Genomic DNA, 24,492 nt, shown 5'->3' with positions numbered 1-24,492 from the left:
ATTGAAATGTAGGCCTATGCCCTGCATTGCCTCAAAATATAAGAATTTTATACGTAGGCTTAATCTTGCAATGACATTAACATTTGACGTGCAGGATTATGATGAATTAATACCCTACTATCGGAACTGGCTGCATAAGTCTATGCTTCATTTCAATTAATATGGTCTATGTGGAATCGCTTATGTAGGCCAACACCAATTTAAGAGAAAAAAAAAGCAAGACGCTTGTGTATTTAGGCTGCGCATGATCAAAATAAAAAAGTGCACAGACAGAATGATCCAAGATCTTCGAAATGATAGTATTATAACTTAATATATCTTTTATCGGAGATATCAATTGCAGACACTTCTCAATTCCGGGAACTCAAATCTGTGGAGTCATCGTTCGTGCACGGAGCTTAACATGACCGAATGGAGTCAAATCCGTACTGGCAATCATGCTGGACTGTTAACTAGTGTGACGTCATTCCCCTTTCGAGAGCTAGCCAATTACTAGTGGCAGTGCTTACCTGCAAAGGGCCGCCGGTGGTGCCTATCCTATATCGTTGCCAGAAGCACTATTATGGCTAAATTTAACCTTAAATAAAATTTTAAAAACTACTGAGGTTAGAGGGCTGCAATTTGGTATGTTTGATGATTGGAGGGTGGATGATCTACATACCAATTTGCAGCCCTCTAACCTCAGTAGTTTTTAAGATCTGAGGCGGACAGAAAAAGTGCGGACGGACAGACATTTCAGAAAACTAAAATAGCGAATGTTGTCGATTAGATGTTTCGAACGTTTTTTAATGCGTTTTGCTGATCCTGGAATAGATTCCATGTATCACATCGGGATGACCATATTATCATGTCAGAGGCTGAAAAGATAGAAATTGCTAAAAAAATACTTTCCATTCTGATTACTTATCTTGATATTTCACACTGCACTACAAGTCTTTACTTGCCATAGAGCAAATAGAGCGTAATATTTCACTCTGCCTACTCATTTAATTCCTCCTTCAGCTCCGACTTGCGTTCACCTGGCGTGTAGGAAAAGTAAAAAAAAAATAAACAAGTCCGCTTCCAAAACTCCACATCACAGTGAGCGGCTGCGAGAGAGGTCTGCTTCATGGAAGTTCTGGAGATACTCAAGGAGTATTGTTCTTAAATTAGTTGGGATAGAGATTTATAGTCCTTTTGCTGTTCCAGAGGTTCTAAGGAGAATGGTTGATAAATTGTCCCAGTTCGAAACAGTTTGATAGGCAGGAAATTCAACAGATTATAATTAAAGTTTAGCGTCTTGCCGTTCTTGATGGGCAATCTAAACCAGAATCTTGACATTTTGATTTTCCGTCTGATATTTAAAAAAATCTATTGTATCATCAGTATATTTAAGGCTGAATATACTCAATCCTCTTAAAACATGAATGTGAAAACTGGTTTCTTTACTTCATCGCTTAAGCCAGAACAGAGATGTACAAAGGTAGCGACGTTGGAAAGTTTTCTGTATAAACTGTATTTAAACCCCTAATTACCTCTGTGAATTAGGCAACCCTAAAAGAGTGTGCTCTGACAGATCAATAAATATACTGGAAAGAAATATAGAATCCAATTATAAAAGAAAGCTTTTGTAAGAATATGAATATAATAGAAAGAATGCATAAACTTGGTCCATTTATTTCGATAGAAATTAGCAAAGTGCATATATGTTTTTAAAACACCCGGGCCCTCAGCAAAGGCGTAAACCCAGCCGCACAGTTAAAAAAAAATTTACCTCTCCCTTTTTTTATTTTTTTTTTTTCTGTTGCTCATCAGGTGTGAATATTTTTCCAACCATGTGATTGTACGATTGTATTGTCACTCTAACATATAAATTGTAAATTTCTACCACTGTATGTCATTCCTCTTGGAGATGTCTTAGAAAGCTAAAACCTAAATTGGTCAGGGTTTATAAACAGTTTCTTTTTTTCACCATGGTACATTTGCGTGTACTGTCTACATCACGTGTTCTGCCAAATTCAAACATATGTAAATATATATGTCAGTTTCTGACTCACATCGTTGGTAGCGCCCTTGCTCTTCAATTGAAAGACCTTGGTTCGATCCTGATGTGAGTCATGAAATTTATTGTTCCACCGTAATTGTGTGTTGATTACTTTTATGTATATATATACGAGTATACAAGGGCATTTATATATATAACCATATATATATATATATATATATATATATATATATATATATATATATATGCTATTCAATATATAAAGAAGATTTTGTTACATCACTCTCTGACTTCAGTTTATAAATCTCTTTACTTTTGCTTCCACGCATGATTGTGTCTTGATTACTTTTATGTATCTCTCTCTCTCTCTCTCTCTCTCTCTTTCTCTCTATATATATATATATATATATATATATATATATATATATATATATATATATATATATATATATATATATGACTATTTATCACATCACCGTGATTCATATACAATCAAAGCTACAAACGTCCTTTAATATCCAATTCACTCTACCTCAGTCAACATGGCAGAGGTGGTGGATATCGTCTCAAACTCAAAACACCTGAGTTCGACGGGTGGGTTGATGGGAGATGGTATTCACTTATACCTCTCTTGTGGCCGACTGGTTATATACTATAGTCCTGATTCCTCGTCCGTCGCTGGTTCGACCCACGGGACGGTGGATTATTATCAACTAAAAATTCCCCTTCGGTAACATATATGAAAATATATTACTAGGTAGAGTAATTGGATATTAAAGGACGTTTGTATATTTATGATAATATATATATGTATGTGTATGTGTTTGTGTGTATGTACTAAATGTTCTGTATTCCACACCAAGATTCAAGTGTTCATTTATACATAAGCCTTGGAATTTGCAAATGTAATAACTAATTCGTTATTCATACCTGTCGATGTCAATATAAGTTTTAATATTTCAACATGAATTTTGATTGCCTGATGTTACTGTTATTATTTATCTCTTCATATATGCAGTGTATATATATATATATATATATATATATATATATATATATATATATATATATATATATATATATATATATATATATATATATATATATAAAATTACAGCAAATACCACATGAACTGAATAAAAAAGATGAAGGTACTGAGCGTTTGTGTTTCATTCCAGTACATTTTCCAGCACAATGTACATTGTGTAATAACCTATGAAATAACATGAAAGTACTTACAACATTCTGCAGTTTATTTAGTTCCTGCGATCTCTGCTAAAGCAGTCATTATATATCAGTAAGTGACATGAGAGCACACACAAATGCATTCTCGAATATATGTATGTAGATACACACACACACACACACACACACACACACACACACACACATACACACACACATATATATATATATATATATATATATATATATATATATATATATATATATATATATATATACTTTATTTTTTAGTTAAAATTGATGGACTTTTTCCTCTCTTTACAGTGCGAAAGGAAAACGAGGATATTCTTCGGGAGCTTCAGGGGGTCTCGGCAAGCACACTTGGGTTAAACACAACCGTCCAACCCAGCGACACAACAGAGGACCCACAGACCTGAATGGGGAAGCACGGAAGAAGAGAGAAGAACCGCAGCTCTGGCTCAAATAACTCTACGGGGATTCAGAGGATATTTTCGTCGTCACTCCATGCAGAAGAGTTGATTCACGTCTGCTGAGATCCAAATGAATATTTCGTCCTAACTTTGGTTCTGTTTTTAACCCAATGTTCACATATCGCCTGTTATTATTTAATATCGTATCCTCTATTTATCAATTGATTATCAAAAACTTTCTATGATTTTTTTTTTCTGCTTCTGAGAAGTCCTTGGAATATAATCATTTGGAAAACGGGAAGCTTCGGTTTTTCCACGATGAAATTTGTGATTTTTTCAGACTTGCCAGTGTGGTAGTTTAAAATGGAACTGGCATTTTTCGAACACCTTTTGAAAAGACTTTGTAAAGATGTCACTCCAAGTGGCGTCTTGGCCTCTCCTGAAGGTCATATTGTGATGTATCTAAACTATGTAATGAAGTAAGAGCTATTGTTGATATGATAGTGTTGTTTATAAACTTTTCATGCATATATATATAATGTATCTATCTATACGATAATTCATATATATGTACATATAATGTATGTTTGTATTCCTGTATATACAGTATACGTATATGCATATAAATGTTCTATACATACATGTATATGGGTATGTTGATCCAAAGAAACATATTATTCAAGTATACTACTGCATACATAGTGTATGCTTGTATGTTTGTATAATTACATGCATTGATATATATGGATATGTTATAACACCTATATACATGCATATATGTGTATATATGTATTAATGTGTGTATTGTGTGTACATATACATGTATGTATGTATGTATGAATGTATGCATGTATGTATGTAAATAGTAATGAAATACTAAGAATTTTGTAGAATAAAGTGCGAAAGTCTGTTTGTTGTTGAGTGTAGACAATTTACATAGAAAGAGATTTAGAGTTGTACTATTTTGAATCAAACGGAGGAAATTTCTTTGTATATGCGTTACGTGAAGATATAAATATATACATAGGATGTACTGGGCTCGAGGTATTATTGGTTCTGTATAGAATCATGTAGAACTGTAGTTTATATCTCGGAGGATTGTCGGCAATAGTTTGTACCTACGCTGCTATCTCTTCCAGTTGAACGCGGTCTGTCTATGCGCGGTGTCGCGCCAGTACGTTTTCTGACCTTCATTTTCCTTCATGCCGGAAGTGTTCAAACCATTCACCAATATTCTTTTGATTTGGTGTCAAAATGGATTCCATCCTTGGTAGTTTAATACGCTCTGCTCATTCGCAAGCAGGAGTGACATCAAGACAGCCACATGTTCAGAAGAAAGTAGTTTGGTTCCTCCCTGCAACGTTTGCCGTCAAGTGTCTGAAATATGTCAGAAAGCCTGCTGGCGTAACACCAACTGAAGGTTCTCTGATCGCTGCTTGGTATCGATTCTTTGAGTTTGATAGCATTTGGTCAAATATTTCAAGGGATCGAAGAGCTGTGGCACATGAAAAAGAATTCGTGTTAATGTCTCAATGATGTTATCTGTTATCTTGCCAGAACTGGTTACGTTTACCGGCCAAGTAGTGCTAATTGTAAATCAAGGTTTAAGTTCGTCTGGAAATCATGCTAACGTTCTTTTAAATGTATTTTGAATTTGCTTGTAACAACATTCAAATTAAAATAAGCTAAATTAAAAATTCCATGCAAATATTCATCTAGGAGCGCGCTAAAATCGCCCAAGCATGTCATTCAACGTCATTCTAAAATTATTTCAGTTCAACCGGGTGCTGGTGCCATCCCGAGAGCAAAGTGTATTTAAATAAAGCTCTAATGCCGACGTTCTCTCAGAATACGCAGAATTTGTCTGTAAAATTCAGACCGTCAATTTGCTCGAGTAAGTTGGATTAACCTAAGAGTGTAATGCCGGAATCTGTGGATTCCATTAAAAGTGTTAAATCTGGAAGTAACTTCATTTCCACCTGAAATCGTTAAATAAGCACAGATATCATGCTAGAATTTACTGCATTCAGGTGAAATTAGAGTGCGGACAGTTTTTCAAAATTAATCGAATCCGTTTAAAAAAATCAATCAGAATCACATCCCGTGAAAATAAGTTGAAATTGCTTGCGGGTCCCTTGAATCCACGTGAACGCATCCTTCAGACGATGCTGGATTGAGGGTCCTATGATCTTTGACTTATTTCATGTACAGAAGCACTTGAAACCGAAGCAATAAAGAGGAGGAATGCGACAGTACTTTTTAGAAGCATTAGCATTTCAGACTTACATTAATTCCCCCGGAGGGAGTAGACAAGGATGTAGGTATAAATTAGTCGAGGTTATTTAGCAAAGAACAACTTTTACGAGGAAAAAGGAAGTGTAGCGACCTTAGACTTTGACAGATTTTACAGACTAGAGATTTTTTTAGTGCTTCCTTTTCATCGGTAAATTTCCCCCCCGGTATTATTTACTAAGCGAATCTAGGAACTCCGTCTTCTCTTCTGTTATACCATGCTAGACGGCTGCTTTTAACGACCCGGGAGTTTAATTCCTGTAAACTATATACAGTTATCAGTCCCTTCTCTTAACACTTGTTCTCAACGACTCTTTCGTAACCTAGGTGCTTGTACATCTTCAATTATCTAGAAAAGACGTAAGCGAGTCAATAAAAGGTTATTTGTTCACTATGAGATTGTCTAGTTGACGGAGCAAGCAAATGAATGCTTTTCATTCTTTCTGAATACAATGGGCAGTGCCGCTGGCACAGAGTGTTGTTAGAAATTATGATTATCATTATGGAAAAGTAACAGTGGTACAATGTTGTAGAAAAAATTATAGATGGTATCAGATGTACATTGTTGTAATAAATTATTGTTATTATAATTATCACTGAATATGGAGAAAAAAAATCCACGGTTATGTAACTGTACAAATGTATTTATTTTTAAAAAGTTAATCTATACAGAACTTTCGAGAACCTGTATAGATCCTCGAAAGCTCCTTGTATAGTTGCTGGATATGTTATTGCTGTTATGAACATATCAAATCATATACTGTTTTTCATCATACAGTTTCAGCAAAAAAAATCTGGACGCAATATCTCCACCCAAAAGTGTTTCGTAATATGTCTACTTTGAGAAAAAAAAATATGTATGTATGTACTCATGCTAAACACTTTTTTCCAAGCTCAAGAGTCGCAAATAAATATATAATAAATTACATTGCTCAGAAGTAGCGTGTAAGCTGTGAAAAAAAAGACTGGTATTCACATGTAGATTGCCAAGAGTTTTCTGTACAGGTTTATCTAAGTATGCTTGTAATATGTTTATCTACAGATAGACTCTTAAAAAGATCCCATATTTTACTTAACCTTTAAAGAACCTTGTCCCGGAATGCTCTTACTGATTATCACTGCCTTAATTGACAGCTTATTCCTTAATAATTTTGATGCGTTCCTCACTGATTCGGACTCCCATGAGAAATCTGACAGGTTGCGTCTGTTTTGCTCGTAGATATTTTAGAATTTCCTCATCAACAGAGCATATATATTAAGACTGAAATACTTCTATTTTTGCGCTTAATTGTTTCTGATATTAATCTGGAATCCAAAAGAAAACGTCAGTTAAAAAATAATTCCTCTTTAAAGGATTTGTTTCTAAAACTTGATCGTTTTTTATTGAACATTATATTTGATGTGATTTTATGACATTTAGGCTACCAAGCCAAGCCCTCGTGCACTTTCGGCCACTTAGCATTACAGACAGTGAACAGAGGAAGCTGGAGTTGTGGACAGTAATATAAAGAAAACAAAGGAGATGAAGTACACGGATTTATGTGCAACTATGGGAAAAGAACCCATTGTTACACTGGCAAGACTGGATACACTTTTATAAGGCCTAGAGTGTACCACGCGAGATGCAATGACGACACTACACCCCTAAGGCAATTGAACGTTGGGCAATCAATCACATAAAGCAAGTTGAAGTTGCAGTGTTTTTCGGCTTTCTCTGCATTCTGAGACTGTGACAAGTGGGTTGTTGAATACCCATGAGTCCAGCGGGTGCCGATAAAATGTAAACAAAATGAAAATGCTTTAGTATTGTGTTCTTTTTTTAAATGAAGGACTTCCAAGTCCTACCGGAGGTGCAATCTTTTCCATAAAGCATGTTATTATTAAAGACGATGGGTTTTAGAAATGGTAAAAAAAAAAAAATCACTGACACGATATCCACATTTGATCTGGTCAAAGTAGTTGCAGCTTTGGCTGCTCTATCAGCATCCAATTTTCTTTTAATGACTGCGAAAGAAGGGAACCCACAAAATTCAGCATTTATAATGATTTCCTCCGTCTCTTTAAACTTTTTTTATGGCAATTTTGCGGGGGTTTCTAAAGCACTTCAGTCACTGGAATTACATATTTTTGTTTTTCGTAATTTAGATAGTGCGAACTTTCACAATTATGTTCCTTCGTGGTATTTTCAAATGTTAATAAATGTTTGGATTATTAGTACAGATTCGTAGCCCAAGTAGTATTTACATTACCGCCTCAGAAGTCTGGTGGATCTAATGAGGAACAATTGCGAGTGATTGTTTGCAAATTTGTCTTTGAAATGGAATTCTTTTAATCGGTTGATCATTTGCCTATAACCTCATTGCACTGCGCATGGTTACACAGTGGAGAGGAAGGTAATATGCAACTTTCTTTAGTTATACATGACAGTTTAACTAGACCACAAAGCTAAACCTTCAACTTTCACAAAGCTTTTCTGAAAATTTGTTCTTATGAAAAGAAAAAATTGTCATAGTTAATCTAACAAATTCCAGTTTTGTAAGAATGATAAAACTGGACAGACTGAAAATGCTGAGAATAGACAAAATTTCTGTAATGGATATAAATCCAAGACTTCTCATTCGCTGTATGATGTATTGCATTCTCTATCAACGGGAACCGGATCATGAAAGGTAGCTACTAGGTTACACTGTGTTGAGGAAGTGTGCCAGGGCTATACCACTGCGACAATTCTTTCATTTTGAGCAGATGAACGTCATAGCACTCCTCTAAGTTAAATCGTGTATATTAATTATTTTGCATTTTATTTATTCATCGTTTTGTTTTGTAAGCTCAGAGGCTTAATCTTCATCTTCATTTCCTTTGACGTCTACGTGTGTAAGGATACAGGACAGTTCAGCATTTATGCCAACTTCATGTAATTTACAGGAAAGAAAATTTAATCTGGGACACAAGGAGATTTCGGGAGTTATTTGCTAGTGTTTCTATGACATTTATGTGATCGCTGAAAATTACATACTTTATTGAAAGCACATTCTTAATACCCTTAACAGTACATAAGGTGACAGACAATTCTGTTGTGGAAAGAGGAGCCACGTTACTTACGAAAATTCAATGTTCTGGAAATATTTCAGCGTGTCCAACACCAACAATAGACAGGGCTCCCCAGCCGCTTCAGGTTTTAGAGTGGTTTGCAGTATGACGTTCATGGATAAATGTTTTGGGAGTTGATTGGCCACTTATCATCAATAATGATCCTACCTGCTATAATGTACCTTAGGATTAAAGGTACTGGGAATACAACATCACGTCTACAATGGTTCCACAAAAGCTACAATTAGATGAGCAGTGGACAACTCTGTACCATTTGAACACCCATATATCATTCAGAGCCTATGAGGCACAAATACGCTGTTGATTATTGAATAAGCACCCTGCGACTTAGGAACAAAAGTTGCTAAGCAGCACTACTAGCCTACAAAACTAAATTTGCAAACAATTATTGAGTGGTGGTCCCAACACTTATGCAGCCAGTGCTTAACAGAAAAAAGCCTTGGTTTTCACAGCGGACGATGCATTTTCAAGGAAAGTGAGCTTTGTCACTACTAACTGTAATTACACCGACATCTACTGTACTCTTGATATTCGGAAGTACATTTTTTGCAATTAACAGATCTTAGCAGATGTTGAAGGAGAAAAGTAACTTCTTGTCCTTCCTCCCCGTAAAAGTTACTGTGAAATCTGGCAATTGCCAAAAAAGTAATATAGGGAACGGTACCGACACGTCTGATCTGTAGCAGCCATAATGGGGAAATGAATCCGATTTCGCAAAACAATGCGTGATGTCAAAGATAATAGTTACCCGTGCACAAGGAGCGTGATTGGTTAAACATAACTAAAGGACCAATCAAGGCTCAGCATTGTTTTAAAGAAGAGCCCTCTGTAATTATTGCCTTTATGGAATTTCACAATGCAACACGCAAGAAAACAAGTAAAACATGCGCCGAAGTTTCTTCGGCGCAATCGAGTTTTCTGTACAGCGCGTAATCAAGCCTACCGAAAATAGATCTTTAGGTGGTCTCGGTACAATGCTGTATAATACAAAAACATATCCAAGCTATGTAATTTACGTTAACATGAAAAAATATAGGGAAATTACAATAACTTTGCGCTAATTCAAGCTATAGCTGTGTAATATATTGAGCTGTACGTTAATACTCATTTGAAAACCGTGCCTAACCACTTTAGCGCCACCTAGCAGGACGCCTTGTAATTAAAAGGAACTCAAGTTGCAAAAGGGGTTTGCATTAATCCCTGCTTTTACTTCTGCTTTTGTGCTTGCTAGGGGGCGTTGCCCCCTAACACACTACAATAAGTTTCGTGGCGACGAGTTTAATGCACGAATCTACACAAGGATGGCATCTGCACTGCCTATGCCAACTTTTAAGGAAGAGTGGACTAGCTACTTGGAGCCAAAGTCTAATGAAAGATAAGTCTGTTCACATGCTGCGAAAAAGTAGCACGAGCCGCGCAATGACTTCATCTAGCCCGCAAAATGCTGGGTCCGTGACATGGAACCGAGTCGGTCAGCAAACGATCCGTTGTTGTGTGCAGAACTCTGACTGCGGCAATCCAACATGCCTAGCAAATGTGCTGTTAGTGGCTGCACATCCAATTACAAAAACAAAGATGGAACTGTTTTTCACAGTTTCCCACAAGATGAAGCATTGAGGGAAAGGTGGACCACATTTTGCAATAGAGAAAATATAAATCCTGTTTTTGCAAGAATGTGCAGTCGGCACTTTCACGAGAAAGGGTACAAAAGACATTTGAAATATGAACTCCTCAATCTGCCGATCTCTCATTTCTACTCATTTACTGCAGTAACTTCTTATAAATTACTAAGTAATTACTTCAGTCTGAACATAATAATAATATTACACAGTCATTTATAATATTACTTAGTAATTTACTGATAGAGTACAGTGTAAACTGGCCACGCCTCACCAATATTATTAACTTTAAGTAAGCTCTAACAAGAATAGGCAGAAACATTATGTATATATTTTAATCATACTAATTTGTATTATTTTTCCCTTAAATACGAATGATATACTTGAAATTAATAAAGTTGAATAGTGTGACTAAGAAGTTTACAAAATAACAGATAAAAATAAAAGTCACCCATTAATCACTCCGTTTTTGTAATTTAGGATACTCAGACTAGGTGACGTCACCACCTGCGCACGCACCGACTTATCTTTTACAGTTTTACAGTGTTATTTCACCGAGAACCTTGTACCAGGTGACAAGAAAGTTCATTCTTTGAATTGTGGTTTGCAGCCAAAGCAGTATCAAGGACTGGAGGCTTTAGTATCGCCAGCTACGCCGGTAAGTAAAACCTTTGATGAAGTTACAGCTTTACTTCGTAAACATTATTGTGGAAGTTACGTCAGGTACTAAGGAAAGATGACGACGATTCTCTACAGCCCTTTTCAGTTCGATTGAAACATATGCATCTCGTATTTGTGAATTCGGTACGGCTTTGGATCAAGATGTCCATGAATAAACTGCTTGAAGAGAGTGATGGCTTATCCTTATCATTTGCCAAGGCTTTGCAGTTAGCTGAGGAGGAGGCTCAAGTGAACGAAGAGAACGCGTCCATATATGCCAGTGGCAGTCAATCGTTCGGTCGATGTGACCGTGCAGCGAAATATTGATGTTTTTAAAGCTGCAAATGCATGTAATAATTCCAGAAATGTACTAAACTTTAATGTAAGTAGGCCTAGTGGTAAAAATGTCAGCGGTGTAATGATAGTAGACACTTGGCTAATAGATGCAGGTATAGGAGTTCCCAGTGTAAGAAATGTCAGATGGGGTCATGTTGTTGCATGCAAAGATGGTAAAGTTTCGAAATTTCAGCATTCAGTTGAGTAGGCGTAGATGAAGATAAAAGTACACATAGGCCTAGTCAAAAATGAAATGAATTCTGCATGTAGTTTTATGCCTAACCATGATTTTGTTATGCCCGAAGCAGGGGCATTCCTAGACATTTTGGGGCCTTGGGGGCATAGTCCCATTTGGGGCCCTTCCTATGGGATGGGAGGTGAGCAAAGCAGCCGGGTGGGTGGAGGGAAATTTTTAGAATATGAATAATTGTAGGATCATTTTAAAGGCACTTGTAAATGGAAATTTCAGAAATTTAGCTTGTCCTGTCATAGTGGCAATGGTTAAATTTCGCATTTTGAGGCCCAGGGGGTGATATGAAACAGCCCCCCCAAGGAATGCCATTAGCCTAAAGTTAGTGATGACATTTTTAATAGCAGTATTGTCAGCCAAGGGGATAAGCCTAATTCTTGTGAAGAGTGTGAAATTTCTCATTTTCTATTTGAGTATGAATGTAAATAAGTACTTTGTTGATGTATTGATTAATGATAAGAAAATAAAATTTGAACTGGGTTGCGTAGCTGCTGTCTCGTGTGTAGGTGAAAATGTTTTTAAGTAATTTTGTGTACCAGGTGAAAAACTGTATCCTGTCAATTTTCAGCTAAGGGATTATTGTTGCGAATTTTCCCCCACAACTGGGAAGGTTCTAAGTCCCTGGTGGGGCGGAACTGGGATGATCAGGCCTGAAGGGTTCTACCAGCAAACATGGAAGCAAAGGTCCAGCAAGATCAAGCAGGGTTTTACAATTTTATTTTAAAAAAAGACTACATTTAACATACATTAACACACAAGGACCACGTGGTCGGGTACAAGATAATGCTGAAAGCTATACAAAATCATTAACACACAAGGACCATGTGGTCGGGTACAAGAGAATGCTGAAAGCTATACAAAATCATTAACACACAAGGACCATGTGGTCAGGTACAAGAGAATGCTGAAAGCTATACAAAATCATTAACACACAAGGACCATGTGGTCAGGTACAAGAGAATGCTGAAAGCTATACAAAATCATTAACACAAAGGACCATGTGGTCAGGTACAAGAGAATGCTGAAAGCTATACAAAATCATTAACACACAAAGGACCATGTGGTCGGGTACAAGAGAATGCTGAAAGCTATACAAAATCATTAACACACAAGGACCATGTGGTCGGGTACAAGATAATGCTGAAAGCTATACAAAATCATTAACACACAAGGACCATGTGGTCGGGTACAAGAGAATGCTGAAAGCTATACAAAATCATTAACACACAAGGACCATGTGGTCGGGTACAAGAGAATGCTGAAAGCTATACAAAATCATTAACACACAAGGACCATGTGGTCGGGTACAAGATAATGCTGAAAGCTATACAAAATCATTAACACACAAGGACCATGTGGTCGGGTACAAGAGAATGCTGAAAGCTATACAAAATCCCATAAAATTTGAAAATACATGCCTCTAAAAGCTACAATTTTGCACAAAACTTATATCCGAACAATCAGGCTACACTTTAAATGAACATTAACTATACCAAGCCCTAGGTGGCAAAAATGTGAAGAGATTAATTTAGCATACTAAAGGAACCGGCTCTTGACTTTAAAATGGACGATTTGGCTGGGAAGGTGACGACATGGAGAGTGCTTATCTTACCTCAATGGTATGCCCTCGAGAAAGACACATTTTGCCCCTCTGCATGTCTCGTCGTCATTTCGGTTTCCTTACAAAATTTATACGTAGGTTATTTTACCAAAGGAGGTACTCACATTATATAAAAAAAGAGCCTCTCAGACATTCCCGACACAGACAACACAGGCAATTTGCCGGACACAAATAATAACCAAACATATTTACAGAAAAAAATGTGAACCACGAACTCAGCCGCCTGCTTATTACTCCCCCTCACATATCCTGAACGTTGTGAAGGATTGTTGAGAAAAAGCGGATCCAATTTTTTCACAACATACTCCACGCTAGAATTTCTGGCTGAACGGAACAGCAGTTGGAAGGTTAGGCAGGTGAGGCTCAAAGGTCAGAGGTTCGCCGCGGCTTGCACTCAATTTCAGCGCTACAATTGAAGCAGCTCGCAACTGACTTAAACTATCATAATAACAATCAAGTCGCGAGAGTAACCACTCTCACAAAACACAATGACACCTAGTTTGTGTCGCACAAAGGGATCTATATTACATCTCATTCAATTAAAACACACGTGTGCACCGCATTTCAGCAGCACGAAGCAACACCGATAACACTTTCCCTGTCACTTCAAATCCTCTCTAACCTCTCTACAACCTCCACAAGTCTTATCTTGGGTTTTACATTACACTATACATCGTCATTCCTAACCCACTCCTGCATTCTAAGTCTTTGGGCTATTGCTGCCCTTCTTTTCGGTCTTTTTCGCTCACTCGTACCAGTGTCCAATTGTTCTGCACGTACATTCAGATGGCTCGGTGCGAGTTCACTGTTCTCGCAAGAACCTACACATTCTCCTTCGTCAACTCCCACACTTGGTACAGTGTCCCCTTCCCCATTCACTTCATCGATGTGTTCATTATAGTCATTTTCTTCACCCTCATTATCCTTGCATGCACTCATTTCAAGGGGAATGATGTGTTCAACTGGTCGCTAAGTTTTTTCCCCTTAGCAGAGTACATTAACAGATCGTACGACTCCATCGTCATCTGGATGAACGGCAATTTTACCCAATGGCCAGTAACTCCATTTTCTATGGTCGAGTTTCACCAACACAATGTCTTCAACACTCAGTGAAGATTTAGGTCCCACACAGAAGTCGTGCCTCTCCTGCAATGAACTCAAGTACTCTGTCTGCCACTGATGTTGAAACATTCGCGGGGTGTCAGTGAGACGGAAATACTGATGACACATCTGTTTCATCGTTGACGTGCGATACACACTCTCAGGTTGCACAACAGGTGACGCCAGTCGGATCATGGATCCTCGAATCAGATGAGAGGGCGCAAGAACTTTGTCTTCCCAGCCATCGCTGGTATACATAAGAGGCCTGTTGTTTACCACTGCTTCTGCCTCCTTCACTAACGTACGGACCTGCTCCTTGTTGAAGATTTTGCGCCTGAAACATAATTCGAGGGTGTGTTTCACAACCCCAATTAGGCGCTCAAAGAGTCCTCCCTTCCATGGAGATCGTGGAGTCTGGAAATGCCACTGTATCCTGCGCTCTCGCAAGAACTGTCGAGTTTCTCCTTTGTCAGTGATGTCCTGTAGGAATGTGCTGGCAGATCGGAAAGTCTGGGTGATTGCCGATATAGATACTGTACTACAGGGCATCCCATGCGTCGCAACAAGTCTCCTGAACATCAAGACGAAGGTGGCAGCGTCGAGGTCGAACATTACTCTTTAGGTAGATGGCTTGGCTGCTCATGCAAGTTACCAACAGGATGTAGCCTATCCCTCCTTCTAACAGGATAGGTCGAGTGTGGTTGAGACCAACACAAGCAAATGGCCGTGACATATGTGTTTATGCAATGGGAAGCGGCGGGGGAGGTGGGTGGCGTAGAGGGGGCTTGAAGGATTTAATACAGGCTACACATCCACTTACCACCTTTTTCGCCAAACATCTCAATCCCGGACGCCAACATTCCTGGGGAAAAATAGCTATTAGCAAATTCATGCCACAATGCATGTTCAGGTTATGCAAGTGTCTCGGGTATGATTGTACTAATTTACCTTTAGCGGGTAACAAGGTTAAATGATCTCTATTTTCTACAGCATTCTTTAATCGATTTTGAGAGTATATTATACCCTCAACCAAAACTAACCCTAACTGGTTAACAAAATTAATTATATCATTGGGTACTTTAGATCCTTTTTCCAAGTAACTATAAACTGAGGGCAAATAATGCCTTTGTTCCAAATAAGCTTCAAAAATAGATTAGCATTACTTAAAAATTTGTTCATGAAACTTACCCGTCAGATATATATATAGCTGTATTCTCCGAAGGTCCGACAGAATTTCAAATTTCGCGGCACACGCAGTGGCCGGTCAGGTGGTTAGTACCCATTCCCGCCGCTGGGAGGCGGGTATCAGAGAACCATTCCCATTTTCCATTCAGATTTTCTCTGTCGCGGTGTTGTCAACAACTGTTGTCTGCACCTCCGTCATAGGATTTGCTTTTTTCTAGATTACTGAGTATCTCATTGTCTTTTGGTATTTTGACTTTGGATCGGTAGATCGGCATACGCTTTTTTGACTTTTCTTTGGGTTTTGATTTAGATTATCATTATGTCTGGGTCTAGCTCTGCTGAGTTACCGTGCGTGTGTGATGTCTGAATGTAAGGTGAGGTTGCCGCCAGCTGCGGTTGACCCTCACACTATTTGTTCTAACTGTAGGAAGCATATATGCATGTTGAATGATAGGTGTGATGAATGTGCTTCTTTGTCTGAAAATGAATGGAGAGCGTATGATAAATATGTGAGGAAGTTGGAGCGTGATCGACTGAGGAGGTCTTCCTCCAGGAGTGCTTCTCTTTGGGAAGTGTTGATGTCGGCCCTAACTCCTCTGTACCTTTAGATCCTAACCCTGTGGTTTTGTCTCCTGCCCCTGAGATCGTGCCAGTGGAGACTAATATGCTTTCGCTATGATGGAATCGATTCGTGCTTTAGAATCTAAAGTGTCAGCTCTCCAAGATAAGTGTTGTGAAGTGACTAGTGCCCCAGTGCAGTGGAGGGGGCGTCAGACCGGCCCCATCATGCCTCTAGGCCTGGACCTCTGCTGGACTCCCAGGACTCAGGGAGAGCATGTCGAAAGCCGAAGGAGGGTGACGGGGAACCCCCACGGTCTGGCGTCCCCCGGCAGGTCCTGAAGACGTTTCCCAGGCTGCCCAGGCTCGATCTCGTGTTCGGGTCCTGAAGGACTGCTTCTCGTCTTCTGACACGTCCTCCCCACGCAGGGGTTGGAACCGTCAGATAGACTCTCGCCCTCTTAAGAGAAGCTTTAGGGAGGAGGACGCTTCACGTCCTCTCTCTCCTACTCTGTGCTCCTCGCCAGAGTTTGTGGATGCGTTTCCCCCGCAAAAGAAGTACCGGACGTCATCCCAAGAAGACGTTTTTGAGCGCCCAAGAGCTCTCCCTCCTCAAGAGAAGAGGATTAGGACGCCCCCTCGTCCTTCTGCCTCTAGGTTCCGTGATTCTCCAGAGAGAGAGGCGTCACCAACGAGGACCCTTATTGCCTCCATGCAGCAGCAACTCTCCTCGTTCATTGCAGAGAGAGAGTCCAGGTCCCGTCCTCGTCGGAAGGATGTTAGACTTCCAGTGAAGAGATCTAGGCGGTCTCCTTCTCCTGCTCCTCGTTCGTCACCTTCGTCTGCTTCGCCCGCTCGTCGTGGAAGGAACCCTAGACTCTCGTCCCCAGAGGGTGTTGGGGAGGATCGTCTTGACGTCACCCCAGGACGTCCTCCCCTCCCTTCTCGTTCTAGACGTCATGTTCTCCATTTTGTTGATGACGCTCGCCAGGCTTATGACGTTCGTCATGCTGCCAGACGTGACGCCCGGCTGGACGCTCAAGAAGCTCGTCATGCTGCCAGACGTGACGCCCCGATGGACGTTTTTGACTCCCTTCAAGACGCTCCACCTGCCGTTGCTGTCGGCTCTCGTGTGGTTCCTGGTTCTCCAGCTGCTTTGCACGCCAGTTCCTCTTCCAAGCAGAGGTCCCTGCGGCGTGTTTCCTCTCCAACTTCTCTCTGCTCTTCCCCGCCCGATGTTGGAGATAGACTCAGGGTCTCGGAGTCTGAAGATGAGTTGAAGGATCAGTCCTCGTCGTCGGACTACCAGATCCTCGTCAAGCTGTTGAAGGAATTGTTTCCTGACAAGTTTCTGCCAGCAGTTCCTCTCTCCCCTTCCTTCTCAACTGACTTCTTCTAAGTCTAGGAAAGCTCCGGGATTCCTGAAAATGACTAAATCGCTCTCCACTAAGCGGGCCTTCAAGAAAGTCCATTTGTGGATGGACTCCCGCAGGCTCAAGGAAAGTCTTCTTTCGCCCTTCCCCCTTCAAGACTCTCGGGAAAGCGGCGATGTGGTATGAGACCGGAGAAGACTTAGGCTTACGTCTTCCTTCCTCATCTAAGGGAGACTTCGCCTCGCTCGTTGATTCGAGTAGGAGGGCTCATCTGTCGACGGCCAAGATTCCTGGACTCTTACGGAGATGGACCATCTTTTGAAGGGCCTTTTCAAGACGTTAGAAGTCTTCAACTTCCTTGACTGGTGTCTTGGAGCTTTGGACATTAAGTCTCGGAGTCAGGACTCGATCTCCTTGTCGGACCTTTTGAGCGTCTTGTCTTGTATGGACAAGGCGGTCCGAGATGGTTCTGACGAATTGGCCTCGCACTTTGCGACTGGGTGCTCAAGAAGAGGTCTCTATTCTGCGGCTTCGCTCAAGTCCGTCTCCTTGGCACAGAAAGGAGAACTGTTGTTTGCTCCCCTTTCCAATCATCTTTTCCCGGCTTCGTTGGTAAGGACATCGCTGCTAGCTTACAAGAGAAGACCACACAGGACCTGTTGGCTCCAGTCATCGAAGCCCCTGCGGTTCCTGTGACCTCGACGACGTCAAACCGGCAACTTTCTCCCAAGATGAAGAAGCCCTTTCGTGCCGGAGCATCCTCGAAGCCTTCTTCTCGAGGAAAGAACCTCTCGAGAGGTAAAGCCCTTGCTAGAGGTAGGGGCAAGAAGTGATGTGATTCTCCTCCAGATACCGGTGGGTGCCAGGCTTCTTGCGTTTTCCGAAGTCTGGAAAGTGAGAGGGGCAGACAGTTGGTCCCTTTCGGTTTTAGAGAAAGGATACAAGATCCCTTTCCTTTCTCCCCCTCCCTTAAGCCTTTCGCCCTTGGACCTCTCTCCGTCGTACGGTCCAGGAAAACAAGAGATCCTATACGACCTGCTGCGGCAAATGCTCGTCAAGAGAGCAATAGAACAGGTCGTAGACCTGAATTCCCCGGGCTTCTACAACAGGCTGTTCCTGGTCCCGAAGCAGTCGGGAAGTTGGAGACCTGTGCTGGATGTCAGCAGCCTGAACCGCTTCGTCGCGAAAGAAACTTTCAAGATGGAAACGGCGCAGTCTGTTCTAGGAGCCTTAAGACCTGGGGATTGGATGGTATCCCTCGACCTTCAAGACGCGTACTTCCACGTACCGATACATCCTCAGTCAAGGAAGTTCCTGAGGTTCGTCTTGAGGGGAAAGGTGTATCAATTCAGAGCTCTTTGCTTTGGCCTGTCCACAGCTCCCATGATTTTCACCGTCATCATGCGGAATGTAGCAAGGTGGCTGCATCTGGCAGGCGTACGTGTGTCGCTCTACTTGGACGACTGGCTGATTCGAGCGTCATCGAGGGAGAGGTGTCTGGAGGATCTTCAAGCAACTTTAAACCTGACGAAGGAACTCGGCCTGCTGGTCAACTTCGAAAAGTCACACCTGACCCCAACGCAGTCCATCGTGTATCTGGGGATTCAGATGGACTCAGTGGCTTTTCGGGCTTTTCCGTCCCCGGAACGTCAACAGCTGTGCTACGAAAAAGTCCTGGCCTTCCTAGGAAAGAAACCTGTTCGGTGAGGGGAGTGGATGAGTCTGCTGGGGACCATTTCCTCACTGGAAAAGTTTGTTTTCTAGGGAGACTACATCTCAGGCCCCCTTCAGTTCTTCCTGCAAGACAACTGGGAAGACAAGGAAAATCTCGAGTTGTCTCTCAAACTTTCCCTCGAAGTGAAGGAGCATCTCAGGTGGTGGTTGGATCCCTCGAGGCTTTCAGAGGCGTGTCTCTCAGCCTTCCGAACCCCGACCTAGTGTTGTTCTCCGGCGCGTCAATGTCGGGTGGGGAGCAACACTGGGCAAGAGAGAAGTGTCAGGCATCTGGAGAGGGGAACAGGTGGCCTGGCATATCAATATGAAGGAATTAGGGCGATTTTTCTGGCCCTTCGATTCTTCAAGATCAAGTGTCGGTCGCACAGTCCAGGTGAACGCGGACAATACCACTGCTCTATCTTACCTGAAAAACAGGAGGCACTCATTCTCGTTCCTGTTCGTTCTTGCGAAAAGAGATCCTGTTGTGGGCGAGTTCCAGGAACGTTACGATCTTGACGAGGTTCGTAGCAGGCGTTCAGAACGTGAGCGGACCTGCTAAGTCGTCGTCATCAACTGCTCCCGACAGAGTGGACTCTGAACCAGGAGGTGTGCCAAAAACTGTGGGGTTTATGGGGTCGTCCCTTAGTGGACCTGTTTGCAACGTCAAAGAACAACAGGCTTCCGCTTTACTGCTCTCCTGTCCTGGATCCAGGAGCAGTGTCAATAGACGCCCTTCTTTGGGACTGGTCTCGTCTGGACCTTTACGCTTTCCCCTCCCTTCAAGATCCTGGGAGAAGTGGTCAGGAAGTTAGCGTCGTCGCAAGATACGAGGATGACTCTGATCGCTCCGTATTGGCCTTACAAGGAGTGGTTTCGGAGGTAATGTCGCTGCTGGTAGACTTTCCAAGGGTGTTACCTCTTCGTCCAGATCTCTCAGACAGCCCCACTTCGAACGATACCATCAAAACCTCTCCGCTCTCGGTCTGACTGCGTTCAGACTATCGAAATGCTGGCGAGGCGAGAGGTTTTCGAAGCAGGTGGCTAGAGCGATCGCGAGAGCCAGGAGAACATCCTCGATCGCAGTTTATCAATCGAAGTGGGCCGTATTTCGACAGTGGTGTACTCAACGAGAGGATTTCCTCTTCCTCGACCACTGTGAGCCAGATTGCAGACTTCCTTCTTTCCTTAGGAAGTTCCGAAGCTGGCAGTCTCTACTATTAAGGGGTATAAGAGTATGTTGTCGGCGGTCTTTCGACACAGAGGATTAGATATCGCCAACAATACGGACCTCCATGACCTCATTAGGTCGTTCGAGACGACTAAGGTGCCTCAGTTTTTGGTTCCATCTTGGAACTTGGACGTGGTTCTTAAGTTCCTGATGCAAAGCCCTTTTGAACCCCTTCATGCTGCTTCTTTGAGGAACTTAACAAAGAAGACTTTATTTTTAGTGGCTCTCGCTACTGCAAAGAGAATCAGTGAGATTCATGCAATATCTAAGTCAGTTGGTTTTAAAGGAGACGATGCAGTGTGTTCTCTCCAACCGTCTTTTCTTGCCAAGAATGAGAACCCGTCTCACCCCTGGCCCAAGTCCTTTGAATTGAAAGGTTTGGCGGGTATTCTGGGCCAGGAACCAGAAAGACTGCTTTGCCCTGTTCGGGCTCTAAAATTCTACTTGAACAAGACTAAAGAGTCGAGAGGTCTTGCAGACAGGTTATGGTGCTCGGTGAGAAGACCTGACGTCCCCATGTCAAAAGATGCGCTGGCTTTCTTCTTGAGGTCCACCATTCAAGAAGCGCATAAGAGTTGTCAGGAGAGTGACTTCGAACTTTTGAAAGTTAAAGCGCATGAGGTTCGGGCTGTTGCAACGTCAGTAGCCTTTCAAAAGAACATGGCTCTGAACGATATTATGAATGCCACCTTTTGGAGAAGTCATTCTGTGTTCGCCTCTCATTACCTAAAGGACGTAAGAACAGTGTATGAGTCTTGCTGTTCATTGGGACCTTACGTTTCGGCTGGTACGATCTTGGGAGAAGGAGGCAGTACCCATCCTATCCTTTAATGTATGGTTAGGAATAGTTTTTAAAATTTTTGGTTGTGTTTTTATGGTTGTGGGTAGACTGTGGGGCAGTCTTCCCTTTCATTAGTTTTTAACTAGTCACGATGTTTGGTAGGTCAGGTGGTTATTTTTGTCTCTTTGCTTCCTTCTTGAGGGCTACGATCTGGGCACATAGTGGTCACGTCCCCGTTGACAGATCGTCTGGAACTCTCCAACCATATAGGTCTCTACCTCGTTGGAAACTCCAGTAAAGCAGACGCAGACTTGGGTGACAGTAATCACGAAGTCAGCTATGCTAAAAGGTAAGGAACCAAGATGTGTAATCATCTACATTGTTTTGTTTCTCAATCCTATGCTGTCTCTGCCCACCTCCAATGGTGCGATTCAGCTATATATATATCTGACAGGTAAGTTTCATGAACAAAATGATATTTTAATGATAAAATAAGGTTTGTTCATACTTACCTAACAGATATATATATTCGTAGTGCCCACCCACCTCCCCTCAGGAGACAACGGCACTATGAAAATCTGAATGGAAAATGGGAATGGTTCCTGATACCCGCCTCCCAGCGGCGGGAATGGGTACTAACCACCTGACCGGCCACTGCGTGTGCCGCGAAATTTGAAATTCTGTCGGACCTTCGGAGAATACAGCTATATATATATCTGCCAGGTAAGTATGAACAAACCTTATTTTATCATTAAAATATCATTTTCAACATTTTTCATAATACCCATCGAAATGCTAAATTCAACAATACTCTCCATTATAGGCCAGATGTCTGTGGGTTGTATCATGGCTACTTCTTCCTGTAGTTCACGGAGGGCGGCAACAACTTGCTTATTAGCCTGGTTTAGCGAGGCTTCATCTAGTAGCTGTGGGGGATCAGCAGGACCTTCAGCTTGAGGAAACTGGGGTCCTCAGTTCTACAACTGGCTGTCTGTTAGCTCTCTCATACTGATCCCCCGGGACAGAAGATCTGCTGGATTACTTTTCGTGGCACATGCTTCAGAATCATCCCACACTCCTGTAAAAGAGAGTTAGCCTCTCCTACCTTATTAACTATAAACACATTCCTATTGTCCTCTTTGCTATTTACCCAGGCTATAGCAACCTTACTGTTGGTCCAAATTACAACTGTACTGACTTTAAACATTCTTCAGACTTCTACCTAACCTAATTCCTAATAACAAGGCTAATAACTCTAGTTTAGGTATGGTTAACTGTTGTTGTTTCCTAGGGGTTACTCTCATTTTGCTAGTCAACAGGTTAGTTTCTCCCTTACTTCCCCTGACATAGGCTACCGCCCCATATGCCTTACTTGAGGCATCAGTAAAGACATGAATTTCTGATTTGCCTGTCAAAATTCCTCTCTTAAGTTTCAACTTATGCACATTGATAAACTCTAATAAGATTTTCATAGCCTCTGTTTTTCTGTGTCAAAAATATCATCCCATCCTATACCTTCTTCCCATAGTTTCTGCAAAAACAATTTTCCTCTAACATACATTGGACTGACCAACCCTAATGGATCAAAATTCTATACTAACAAGGAAAGGACGCTACGTTTCGTGGGAACCCAGTTACTAGGCAATTCTGCCACCCCTTTGAAGGGTTTCAAGCACATCTGATCACTACTCCTATCCCATAACATTCCTAACGCAGAAATCTCAGTGGGCTCTTCAACTCCTACCCTTTGATCAAAGTCTAGGCTGTTAATTGCCCACTCTCTCAGTGGGATTTTAGTTTCATCTAAAAGCTGATTAACAGTTAAATAATTATCCCACATTTCTCCCTCAGTAGCATAGGTGGTGATATAATTGTCAACATAAAATGATTTTATCAACTCTGCCCTCCCAGCTACCCTAAAATGAGTCTGAAGGACTTCTTGAAGGAGAAAAGGACTGGTTATAATCCCAAATACCACAACCCTGTGTATAAGCAATTTAGAACTGTACCTTACAATGTAAAACCTCTTGTAGAAAAATAATTGAAAATACTAGAAGAAATTGGTGTTATAAAACCTGTATCTTTCCGAATGGGCAAGCCAACTGTAAATGTTATTAAATCTGATGGTAAAAATGTGAGAATTTGTTTAGACTTCAAAGAAACTTTGAATTCTGTGTGTAATATAGATCAGTACCCATTATCTGTTCCTGAGGACAATTTTGCAACGCTTGCTAAGGTCATTCTTTTAGTAAATTAGACCTAAGTCATGTCTATCATCAGTTGAAGCTGAGTGAGGAATCTCAAAGGTATATAATAATAAACACTCATAAGGGTTTATATGCATTTACTAGATTACAATATGGACTGAATAGTGCAGTTGGGATATTTCAAAGGTCAATGGAAAATGTTTTGAAGGATATTCCCAATGCAGCAGTGTATCTTGATGACATTGTTATAACAGGTCCCAGTGATGAAGAGCGTATGAAAACTTGAATTAGTGTTACATAGACTTTTTGCAAATGGGTTGAAATTCAAAGTGGAAAAGTGTTCTTTTTTTAATAAAAGTATCGATTATTTGGGCATACTTTAGATTCTGAAGGTGTACATACTTCTGTTGAAAAGGTTCAAGCTATTGATAGTTTTTCTGTACCTGTTAATAAGCAAGAACTGGGTACATTTTGTGGCATGATTAAGTATTATCACAGATTTCTTCCAAATGTATCGAGTTATGGCACCCTTGCATGAGCTGGAGAAAGAAAAAACTGATTGGTGTTGGACAAATGAACATAATACTGCTTTTTTGAATGCTAAAGAATTGCTTAAATCTAACACTTTATTAGTTCACTATGATCCTGGTAAGAATCTTTGTTACTTGTGATGCAAGCTCTTACGGTATTGTAGCTGTCTTAGAGCAAGAGTGTGAAATTGGTATACTTAAACCTGTATGGTTAACCTGTATGTTATGCATCTAGAACTTTATCCAAGTCTGAAAGAAATTATTCCCAGACTGAACGTGAAGGTTTGGCAGTAGTTTGGTCTGTAACTAAATTTGTATGGTAGG

The 24,492-nt window shown here is 41.0% G+C and overlaps 1 protein-coding gene across 3 annotated transcripts in view; it reads left to right on the top strand.

Moving 5' to 3' along the window:
- The window catches only part of LOC136831055 (uncharacterized), a 275,143-nt gene extending 268,192 nt beyond the window's left edge, over positions 1-6,951 (top strand). For all 3 annotated transcript variants that reach the window (XR_010850787.1, XR_010850786.1, XM_067091004.1), the window contains exon 3: positions 3,494-6,951. Coding sequence is in view for 1 of the 3 variants with exons in the window: in XM_067091004.1 (XP_066947105.1) it covers positions 3,494-3,606 (113 nt within the window). In the remaining 2 variants the exon portion in view is untranslated. The remainder of the gene's footprint in view (positions 1-3,493) is intronic.
- Positions 6,952-24,492: the final 17,541 nt, after the last annotated feature.

This window comes from Macrobrachium rosenbergii, chromosome 4 (genome assembly GCF_040412425.1).
Source record: "Macrobrachium rosenbergii isolate ZJJX-2024 chromosome 4, ASM4041242v1, whole genome shotgun sequence".
NCBI classification, from domain to species: domain Eukaryota; kingdom Metazoa; phylum Arthropoda; class Malacostraca; order Decapoda; family Palaemonidae; genus Macrobrachium; species Macrobrachium rosenbergii.
The sequence above is the reverse complement of the archived record's forward strand: the minus strand, read 5'-3'. Positions and strand labels throughout refer to the sequence as shown.